Source organism: Cervus canadensis, chromosome 4 (genome assembly GCF_019320065.1).
Source record: "Cervus canadensis isolate Bull #8, Minnesota chromosome 4, ASM1932006v1, whole genome shotgun sequence".
Taxonomy (NCBI): domain Eukaryota; kingdom Metazoa; phylum Chordata; class Mammalia; order Artiodactyla; family Cervidae; genus Cervus; species Cervus canadensis.
Window position 1 is genome coordinate 65,617,277 of NC_057389.1, and position 12,413 is coordinate 65,629,689.

The 12,413-nt window shown below is 35.5% G+C and overlaps 1 protein-coding gene across 1 annotated transcript; it reads left to right on the top strand.

Annotated features, from left to right (window-relative positions):
* The first annotated feature begins 2,491 nt into the window (after nt 1–2,491).
* Nucleotides 2,492–3,445, top strand: LOC122439229 (olfactory receptor 2T29-like). Its single transcript, XM_043464321.1, has one exon. It carries the CDS (start codon nt 2,492–2,494, stop codon nt 3,443–3,445), a length of 954 nt encoding a protein of 317 aa, XP_043320256.1.
* Nucleotides 3,446–12,413: the final 8,968 nt, after the last annotated feature.

Here is a 12,413-nt window from a genome sequence, read left to right on the forward strand (position 1 = left end):
AAAGAATCAAAAGGGTAACTATTATTATTTTCACTTGGGTTTCTGTCACATTCTGTTAATGTTTGAACTTATTTCTAAATTTTTTCACTATCATCTATTTCTCTGGAGAGAAGCAAATGTTTTTTTTCTCTTGAATCTTTCATATTACATTTATTTACTGCAACATATTAGGATATGAGTTTTGATTTCCAGTTATATATAGACAAAAGAATACATACCCTCCTACATTAATGTAATTTCTTTTCTTGAGGCTGAAATTAATAGAAAAAAAGGGACTAATTTTACTTGGTATGGGTGTTATTTCTGGATATTAGAACACTGAAATAAGTGTCTCAATCATACCTGTTTCCTAGAAGAAATCTACAGTTGTTAGCTAATACCCAAATTGTAGACTGTGGAGGGAACAGTGGGTTCTACAGTATTTATGCAGTATTACAGACTCTGTGTCCCAACTCCTGAGCCGAGACACAAGTCTAGGCAGATGCCCCAGGAGCCTGAATTATTTAATTTGTAAAAGGAGAAAATAAGATGAGTAAGTACTTCATAGGCTCTTGGGTACAAAAAACACAGTAATGCAATAAAACAATTGCTTAGAATCTGCCAGATTAAGATTTGTTACTACTCTACTACTACTGTTAGTAATTACTCAAGTTTAATAAGTACCATTTTGTTGATTTTGAACTCAGGCAATTTGGTAGAGAAAAGTAAGAAAAAAATTGGCCTCCCTTTTGAATAGGGAGGCCAATTGTTTTTGTGGTACAAACAGAATTCCCTTATCTGTCTGGTATCCTAGGTATTCAGTGTCACTTGAACACAGTGACTTTCATTTACCAAAGAAAGGTAAGTCCCACTTCCCACTTGCCCTCTGCTCTTTTTTCATTTATTCAACAAATAGATTTGAGGTCTTCACTTGTACCAGCCACTGCACTGGTCCTTGCTTCATTCTGACCACAAATAGACTAAGTCATAGGTGTATTTGGTCTTAATTGTACAGTTTTAAAATTTTACACAGTTGGAGCTCAGCATTCATTTGCCAGTGAAAGTAGAAATTGACAGAAATACATGTTAATGCAATGTGTGGCAAATTTGTTGTATATCTACGTTAAAGCACCAAATACACTTTTAAAGTTGTCTGAAGCTTCATCACTCCAGAACATGGGATTGTTAATAAGCTGAATATTGTAATTAGTTTGGGGATTATTACAAGAATATAAAATATATTTGAAACTTGGAAATTCTACATGAAATATTACTGCATCATCAGTTCATTTCAGTTCAGTCACTCAGTCGTGTCCGACTCTTTGTGATCCTATGAATCGCAGCACACCAGACCTCCCTGTCCACCACCAACTCCCGGAGCTTACTCAAAACCATGTCCATCGAGTCGGTGATACCATCCAGCCATCTCATCCTCTGTCATCCCCTTCTCCTCCTGCCCCCAATCTCTTCTAATCTCTTCCCAGAAAGAAGCCAATATTTCCTCTGGTTGATAAGGACTGATAAAACTTAACATTTAACATGTAAGAAAATGAAAAGCTCCAAAATGTAATCTGCCTGATAGAAATTGTAGGGGAAACTACTAATTCTCTTAAGAAAGTTCAGGTGTATTTTTTTCTACTGTTCTTAATAATTTATTTTGTATCTCTTTAAAATTTCTAGTTTAAATCACATTTATGTAATATTTCTCCCTGATTGACTGATTATGACCTCTTTAAGCGTAACTAAGTTTAATTATTTTTTATTTGTCTTTAGCATTGAACACAGATATGTACTGTGAGCAGCAGGATAAGGGGCAGAACATTATATGGAGTCAGAGACTTCTCAGTGTTGTTCAGTTTTCCTTTATGCATCTCTTTTTCCATGAAAACTTGATTGCTGTAGGCAATAAAGCAGATAATGCTTGCAAAACAAATGAATGCCTTGTCTTGTAAATGGCAGTGACCTTCTAAATGCTAGTTCTTTTCCCTGATATTTGAAACAAATGGTAGGAACTATAAGGAGATGAAGTTGCAGAAGCATGTACTAGATAAAACAGAGATGGGATTCTGTATGAAACTCTGCTTATCCACAGGTAAAATTGGAAATATATTTATTTATATTTATACACTCTTATTTTCTTAATTATATATTTATATAGAGTTTGCATGAGGAAATCTCATGACGTTGAACTTTGGCAAACTTACTATTAGTAACTGATTGTTTTAACCCACAATATACTCACTGAAAGACAAGTTGTGAATTCCTTCTCTTTCAAAGAATGTATTGAATTGCAGGAATCTTATAATCCTCAAATCTACAACCCCATAACCTTTCCTCTTATTAGCACAACTGGATTGCATACATGGCTGTGCATGAAGGTGTGTATGCACACACAGACAAAAACACAAACACACATGCAGCTGAAGCACACTAAACATTAATATCAGGTGGTCATATTGCATGAACAATCTATTAATTACAAAGCTCTCCTTGCTTATCTAGGTGAAACTTCATGGACAGCTCCACCTGGGCGGCCAACTACACTGAACAGTTGGATTTCATCCTCGTGGGACTCTTCAGTCAATCCAAGCACCCAGCTCTCCTTTGTGTGGTCATTTTTGTGATTTTCCTGATGGCCTTGTCTGGTAATAGCATCCTGATCTTTCTGATACATTCTAATGCCCATCTCCAAACCCCCATGTATTTTTTTATCAGCCAGTTGTCCCTCATGGATGTGATGTACATTTCTGTCACTGTGCCAAAGATGCTCATGGACCAGGTCATGGGTGTGAATGAGATTTCAGCCCCTGAATGTGGAATGCAGATGTTTCTCTATTTGACTCTAGTAGGTTCAGAATTTTTTCTTCTGGCTGCCATGGCCTATGACCGCTATGTGGCCATCTGTCATCCACTCCATTATTCTACTCTCATGAGCCATAAGGTGTGGCTGTTCTTGGTGTCTGGCTGCTGGTTCCTGGGATCAGTGGATGGCTTTATGCTCACACCAGTCACCATGACCTTCCCCTTCTGCAAAACCAGGGAGATCCATCACTTCTTCTGTGAGGTCCCTGCTGTAATGAAGCTCTCCTGCTCAGACACTTCCCTCTATGAGACACTCATGTACCTGTGTTGTGTCCTCATGCTCCTCATTCCTGTGACAGTCATTTCAAGCTCTTATTCATTCATCCTCCTCACCATCCACAGGATGAATTCAGCAGAGGGCAGGAAGAAGGCTTTCACTACTTGTTCTTCCCACATGACTGTTGTCATCCTGTTCTATGGGGCTGCAGTCTATACCTACATGCTCCCCAGCTCCTACCACACCCCTGAGAAGGATATGATTGTATCTGTATTTTACACCATACTCACTCCTGTTCTTAACCCTTTAATCTATAGTCTTAGAAATAAGGATGTCACAGGGGCTCTAAAGAAAATGTTAAACATGGGATCTGTCACAACACTGTAAAGTAAGACATTTTTGTACTAATGGTTTATTTTCCTTCACTGTACATATCAGAAATGTATAGTCTTATGCCAATATTATTCTTCAGATTTTCATGCCATGATGTATCATCCCATATTCATCCCTGAGAGAGTTGATAGGCAGTCCAGGGCCCTTCCAGTAGGAAGTGAGCATTCTCCCTCATGTTTTCCTTAAGCCTTGTGCAACAATGTATCTTGCCCAAGGACTGGCCTTTCTTTAAGTCAAGAGCTAATGATCACACAGCATGATGTCTTACTCATGGAAATGCTTTTTCTTAAACATTTCTTATCCTACATTAGAATTTTTAAAAAATAGATGAAATTAGTTTAAAATCTGAGTAATGCATGGATCTTACCTTGAAGGAATTTAAACTGTAAATATAGTTTGTTTAGTAATTGCAATTGCTGTTACTCAGTCACTAAATTGTTTTTGACTCTTTGTGACCCCATGGCCTGCAGCATGCCAGGCTCCTCTGTCTTCCACAATCTCCCAGAATTTGCTTAAATTCAGCATCTGGGTGTTTTCCAATGAAACATCTTTTCACATCAGGTGGTCAATGTACTGGAACTTCAGCTTTAGCATCAGTCCTTCCAAATAATATTCAGGGTTGATTTTCCTTTAAGATTGATTGGTTTCATCTCCTTGTTGTCAAGGGACTCTCAAGAATCTTCTCTAACACCACAGTTCAAAGCCATCAATTCTTTGGTGCCTAGCCTTCTTTACAGTCCAACTCTCACATCCATACATGACTACTGGAAAAATGATAACTTTGACTATATACACCTTTGTCAGTAAAGCGATGTCTCTGCTTTTTAAAATGTTGTTAAGGTTTGTCATAGCTTTCCTTCCAAGGAGCAAGCATCTTTTAACTTCATGGCTGCAGTCACCATCCATAGTGATTTTGAAGCCCAAGAAAATGAAATCTGTCATTGTTTCCACTATTTCCCTTTCTATTTGCCATGAAGTGATGGGAATGGATGCCATGACCTTAGATTTCTTTTTTTTTTTTTAAATGTTGAGTTTCAAGCCAGCTTTTTCATTCTGCCTTTTCACCCTCATCAAGGTGCTTTTTAGTTCCTCTTTTCTTTCTGTTATGAGAGTAGTATCATCTGTATATTTGAGGTTGTTGATATTTCTCCCAGGAATCTTGATTCCATCTTATGATTCATCCATCTTAGCATTTCACACGATGTTCTCTGCATGTAAGTTAAATAAGCAGGGTGACAATATATAGCCTTTTTGTACTCCTTTCCCAATTTTGAATCAGTCCATTGTACTGTGTCTGGTTCTAACTATTGCTTGTTGACCCACAAACAGATTTCTCAGGAGACAGATAAGGTGTTCTGATACTTAATCTCACTCTATTCACAAATGATAAGATATTGTATATTAAAAATTCTAAGAAATATAAACAAACACTACTGAATTCTATTAGTTCAGTACAATATAAGACAAATATGCAAATATTGTACTTCTAAATGCCAGGTATTAACATTCTGAAAATGAAATTTAAAAAATAATTAGTCAAAGAATAAAATATCAAGCATTTGGGGAGAAATTGAACAAAACTACTGTTAAGATTCGTACACTGAAAACTACAAAACTTTGTTGAAAAATCTTAGAAACAAAACTTTGTTGAAAAATTTTAGAAACAAAATTTTTAAACAAACAGAAATGCATCTCATATTCATAAATCAAAGATTTAATATTATTAGGATGGAAACACTGCTTAACTTAATTTACAGATTAAATACAATCTTTGTCAAAATTGCAGCTGGCTCTTCTATAGAAATTTGGAAGCTGATCCTAAAATTCATATAGCATTGCAAAGTACTTTGAAAAGCCAAACCAAAAAGCAGAAATAATAAACTTGGAAAATTCCACTTCCCAATTATAAAAATTGCTAAAAAACTATAGATATCAAAAGAGCATTCCACTTGCATAAAGTGAAGTGAAAGTTGCTCAGTCATGTCTGACTCTTTGTGACCCCATGGACTGTATAGTCCATGGAATTCTCCAGGCCAGAATACTGGAGTGGGTAGCCTTTCCGTTCTCCAGGGGATCTTCCCAACCCACTTGCATAAAGGTAGACATTTAGATCAATAAAGTAGGATTTTTTTGTCTAAAAACAAACACACATTTATAGGCAATTTATTTTCAACAGAAGTTCCAAGACAGCAGGGAAAGAATAGACTATTTAACAAAAAGCACTGCAACAAGTAGATATCCATGTGTAAAAAAAAAAAAAAAAGAAAAAAGAACCTGGTGCCCCAACTCACAACTTACACAAAAATTAACTGAAAATAAAGACCTAAATCAGTGATAAAAATATAAACCCTTTGGGGAAAAAAATATATATGTATAAGTAAATCTTCATGATCTTTTGGCTTCTTAAATATGGTACTAAATGAACCAGATTCCAAAAGAAAAAAAAATAATTTCATTTTCAAACTGAAAAACCAAGTCCCCCATAGAATGGAAGAAAGCCCCCCCAGGCTCACCTGAGTTCCAGAAATTTGTCCAAGGACAACCATTTAAAGGTGTGCCACTAATCAGAGTGAGGGTAAGGAGTGATTGTGTGAATAGGAGTGATTTTGTGAGTAGAGCAAGCCTCCTATTCACACAATGAATGAAATGAATCCAAGAGAGTGTGAGTGGGTAAACAAGAGAGACTAAATAAAGAGGACAGATAGATGGAGAAAGAGAAATATGGACAGACAGATGGGATACCTGGACTGATGAAGGAAGAGTGGACATAAGGAGAGTCAAAGAGGAGGAAAGAAGAATAAATACCAGGAAGAAAAGTTGAGAGATGAATGGAAGTACAGAATAAAAGAAGGACAAACAAGTGAACAATTATTTGGATGGATGAAAGAAATGAAGGAAGAATAAAAGAAGGAATGGAAGGAGGGAGATTTGTGTTTGAGAGAACAGATAACTGGGAAAAGGAGACCTCAAACACAATAAGTTTAAAAAAAAAAAAAGGAAAGGCAGAGAAATACTGCACAAATGAAGGAACAACCTAAAAACACACAAGTCCAAATAAATGAAGAGAAAATAGGCAAACAACCTGAAAAAGAATTTAGAATAATGATAGTAAAGATGATCCATAACCTTGAAAATAGAAGGTAGAAAGTGAATCAGTGAACAAGTCCTAGAAGAATGAAAGAATAAACATACAGAGGCAAGCAACACAATTACTGAAATTAAAAACACTCTAGAAGGAATCAATAGCACAATATCTGAACCAGAAGAATGGATCAGTGAGCTGGAAGGTAGAATGGTGGAAATAACTGCTGAAGAACAGAATAAAGGAAAAAGAATGAAAAGAATTGAGAATAGTCTTAGAGACCTCTGGGACAATATTAAATGCACCAACATTCAAATTATAGGGGTCCCAGAAGAAAAAGAGAAAAAGTGTATGAGAAAATTTTTAAAGATATTGCAATTGAAGATTTCCCCAACATGGGGAAGGAAATAGTCAATCAAGTCCAAGAAGTGCAGAGTCCCATATATGATAAAAGAAAGAAGAAACATGCCAAGATACATACTAATCAAACTAACAAATATTTAGCGCAAAGAAAGAATATTGAAAGCAGCAAGAGAAAAACAACAAGTAACATACAAGGGAAAGCCCTATGTTTAACAGCTGATCTTTCAGCAGAAACTCTGCAGGCCAGAAGGGAATGGCAGGATATATTTAAAATACTGAAAGAGAAAAACCTACGACCAAGATTATTCTACCTGGCAGGCATCTCATTCAAACTTGATGGAGAAATCAAGCTTTACAGACAAGCAAAAGTTAAGAAAATTTACTACCATCAAACCAGCTTTAAACAAATGTTAAGGGACTTATATATTCAGGAAATACAAGAGAAGGAAAAGATCTACAAAAACAAATCCCAAACAATTAAGAAAATGGCAATAGGAACATATATATCAATAATTACTTTAAATATAAATGGATTAAATGCTTCAATCAAAAGACATAGACTGACATAGACTGGTTGAATGGATACAACAACAATACCCATATATATGCTGTTTACAAAAAACCCACTTCAGACCTAAAGACACATATAGACTGAAAATGAGAGGATGAAAAAATATTCCATGGAAGTGAAAGTCAAAAGAAAGCTGGAGTAGCAATCCTCATATCAGACAAAATAGACCTTAAAATAAAGACTACTACAAGAGATAAGGAAGGACACTATGTAATGATCAAGGGGTCAGTTCAAGAGGAAGACATGGCAATTGTAAATATCTATGCACCTAACATAGGGGTAACTTGATAGATAAGGCAAACACTAACAGACATAAATTGAGAAATTCACAGTAACACAATAGTAGTAGGAGACTTTGACACCCCTCTTATACCAAAGGACAGATCATCAAAACAGAAAATTAATAAGGAAGTACAAGTCTTAAATGACACATTAGACCAGATGGATCTCATTGATATCTTCAGGACATTCCATCCAAATGCAGAATACATCTTTTTCTCAAGTGCACATGGAACATTTTCCAGGATAGACTACATCTTGGGTCACAAATCAACTTTCAGTAAATTTAAGAAGATTGAAATCATATCAAGTATCTTTCCTGATGATGACACTATGAGATTAGATATCAGCTACAACAAAAAGACTAAAAAACACAAACACATGGAGATTAAACAATATGTTTCTAAATAACCGACAGATTACTGAAGAAATAAAAAGGTAAATCAAGAAAATTTCCAGAAACAAATGACAATGAAAACACAACAACTCAAAACCTATGGGATGCAGCAAAAGCAGTTCTAAGAGGGAAGTTCAGTAATACAATCCTACCTTAAGAAATAAGAAAAACATTGAATAGACAACCTAACTTTACACTTAAAACAGCTGGAAAAAGAAGAACAAAACCCCAAAGTTAGCAGAAGGAAAGAAATCATAAAGATCAGAGCAGAAATAAATGAAAAAGAAATGAAAAAAAAAATAGCAAAGATTAATAAAACTAAAAGCTGGTTCTTTGAGAAGATAAACAAAATTGATAAGTCTTTTTAGCCAGACTCATCAAGAAAAAAATGAGAAAAGAATCAAATCAACAAAATTATAAATGAAAAAGGAGAGGTTACAAAAGACAATGCAGAAATACAAAGGTGTATAAAAGGCTACTATGAGCAACTGTATGGCAATAAAATGGATAATCTGGAAGAAATGGACAGATTCTTAGAAAAGTTCAATCTTCCAAGACTGAACCAGATGGAAATAGAAATTATGAACAACTCGATTACAAGCACTGAAATAAAAACTGTGATCAAAAATCTTCTTAAAAACAAAAGCCCAGGACCAGATGGCTTCACAGGTGAATTCTATTAAACATTTAGAGAGCTAATGTCTATCCTTCTAAAGCTCTTTCAAAACGTTGCAGAGGAAGAAACACTTCCAAACTGATTCTATGAGGCCATAATTACCCTGATACTAAAACCAGAAAAAGACAACACACAAAAAAGAAAACTACAGGCCAATACCACTGATGAACACAGCTGCAAAAATCTTGAGCAAAATTCTAGCAAACAAAAATTCAACAGCACATTAAAAAGCTCATACACCATGATAAGGTTGGGTTTATTCCAGGGATGCAAATATTCTTCAATATACACAAAATCAATGTGATACACTGTATTAACATATTGAAAGATAAAAATCATATGAAAATCATAATAGATGAAGAAAAAGACTTTGACTCATAAAAAGAGCTTTTATGATAAAAACTCTTCAAAAAACGGGCATAGAAGGAACCTACCTCAACATATCATATATGGACTTTACTCCTTGGAAGAAAAGATATGACCAATCTAGACAGCATATTAAAAAGCAGAGACATTACTTTGCCAACAAAGGTCCATCTAGTCAGAGCTATGGTTTTTTCAGTAGTCATGTAAGAATGTGAGTTGGATTATAAAGAAAGCTGAGCACCAAAGAATTGACGCTTTTGAACTGTGATGTTGGAGAAGACTCTTGAGAGTCCTTTGGACTGCAAGGAGATCCAACCAGTCCATACTAAAGGAAATAAGTCCTGAATACTCATTGGAAGGACAGATGAGGAAGCTGAAACTCCAATACTTTGGCCACCTGATGTGAAGAAATAACTTACTGGAAAAGACCCTCATGCTGGGAAAGATTGAAGGCAGGAGGAGAAGGGGATGACAGACGATGAGATGGTTGGATGGCATTACTGACTGGATGGACATGAGTTTGAGTAAGCTCCGGGAGTTGGTGATGGACAGGGAAGCCTGGTGTGCTGCAATCCATGGGGTCGCAAAGAGTCTGACTCACCTGAGCAACTGAACTGAACTGATATATGATAAGCCTGCAGCAATCTTTATTGTCAATGGTTAAAAACTGAAAGCATTCTAAGATCAGGAACAAGACAAATGTGTTCACTCTCACCACTATTATTAACACAGTTTTGGAAGTCCTAGCTATGGGAATCAGAGAAGCAAAAGAAATAAAAGGAATCCATATTGGAAAATAATTAAAACTCTCACTGTTTGCAGATGACATGACACTATACATAATCCTAAGGATACTATCAGAAAATTACTACAGCTAATCAGTGAATTTAGCAAATTCGTGGGATATTGGCAGAAAAAATATAAATATAAATCAATGGAAAAAGAGCCCAGAAATAAACCCACACACCTATGGGTATCTGATTTTTGACAAAGGAGGCATGAATATACAATGGGGCAAAGATAGCCCCTTCAATATGTGGTGCTGGGAAAACTGTACAACTATATGTAAAAGAATGAAGTTAGAACACTTCCTAACACAAAGATAAACTCAAAATGGATTAAAGACCTAAATGTAAGACCAGAAACTATAAAACTCTTAGGGGAAAACATGGGCAGAACACTCATAAATCAAAGCAAGACTGTCTATGATCCACCGCCTCAAGTAATGGAAATAAAAACAAAATTAAACAAGTGGGACCTAATTAAACTTAAAAGCTTTTGGACAGTGAAGGAAACTATAAGCAAGGTGAAAAGACAACCCTTATGATGGGAAAAAAAATAAATGAAGCAACTGACATAGAATTTTCAAAATATACAACCAGCTCACCACTCCATACCAGAAAAAGACTTACCCAATCAAAAAGTGGAAAAAAGACTTAAACAGACATTTCTCCAAAGAAAACATACAGTTGGCTAACAAACATGAAAGGATGCTCAACATTGCTCATTATTAAAGAAATGCTAATAAAAACTGCAATGAGATCACCTCATATCTGTCAGAGTGGCCATCATTAAAAAGTCTACAAATAATAAATGGAGAGGGTGTGCAGAAAAAGCAACCCTCTTTCACTGTTGGTGGAAATGTAAATTGATACAGCCACTATGGAAGATAGTATGGAGATTCCTTAAATGACTAGGAACAAAACCACCATATGACCCAGCAATCCCACTACTAGGCATATAACCTGAGAATAACCAAAATTGAAAAAGATACATGGTGGAAATGCAAATTGATACAGCCACTATAGACGATAGTATGGAGATTCCACTAGGAATAAAGTCATCATATCACCCAGAAATCCCACTAATAGGCACAACCTGAGGAAGCCATGATTGAAAAGGACACATGTACTGCAATGTTCATTGCAGCACTATTTACAATAGCTAGAACATGGAAGCAGCCTGGACGTCCATCGACAGATGAAGGGATAAAGAAACTGTGGTACATATACACAATGGAATATTCCTCAGCCATAAAAAGGAATGCATTTCATTTGAGTCAGCTCTAATGAGATGGATGAATCTAGAGCCTATTATACAGAGTGAAGTAATACAGAAAGAGAAAGATAAATATCATATATTAACACATAAATGGAATCTAGAAAGATGATACTAATGAATTTATTTACAGGTCAACAATGAAGAAACAGACATAGGGAACAGACTTATGGACACAGGTTGGGGGAGGAGATGGTGGGATGTATGGAGAGAGTAACATGGAAACATACATTACCATATGTAAATTAGATAGCCAGTAGGAATTTTCTGTATGACTCAGGGAACTCAAACAGGGGCTCTGTATCAACCTAGAGGAGTGGGATGTGGGGGGAGATGGGAGGGAGGGTCAAGTGGCAGGGAACTTATGTATACCTATGGCTGATTCATGTTAATGTTTGACAGAAAATTCTGTTAATTTCTGTAAAAAATTCTGTAAAGCAATCATACTTCAATTAAAAAAATACAAAAATTCAGTATTAAGATAAACACAAAAGAAATAATGTACATGAAGACCATACTTAACACTGAAAGTTAAGGATTATCATAAGAAAAAAGTTACAGTATGAGATAAATGCTATTAAGTTCTGTAGTAATCAGTTTACAATACATATAAATCATATGATTGTGCTACATATTTAAATATATGGTGCTGTATGTCAATGGCCTCATAAAATGAAGAAATATTTATTTAAAAGAAAGAATAATAATGCAAAAACATCACTGAAAGAGAATAGCTCTTTTTCCTTTAGAAGTCTTTATTAAATCATAAATGTACAACAACTTAATACTACAAGACACTTCAGTTTTTTAAATGTCTCATTATACCATGATCCTAGAAAACAGTTTTAATGTTATCAAAGAAGGGATTCTTCTATCCTCTTACTTGAAAGAACAAAAAGTTGGGAAACTCTCTCAAAAGCAATTTTTTTTTTTTCATTCTTTCCTCCATAGTAAGGTGATGTTCTTAAGTAAACCAATCCATTCACAAATGACTCTCTGCATCTGTCCTGGTGTCTTCTCACTGCCACAGTCATGGCATGACTGAGAGAAGAGTTTCCTTAAAGTCACTAATTATTTGGATAACCTAAAGCTGCCCTGTTACCTCTGGGCTCTTATCCCCTCTTTATACAGTCAAGTCCATGTAAAACAGGAAGCTAAAGATCCTCTTGT

Coding starts and splice junctions, on each gene's coding strand:
- LOC122439229 (XM_043464321.1), top strand. CDS start 2,492: ATGGACAGCTCCACCTGGGCGGCCAACTACACTGAACAGTTGGATTTC.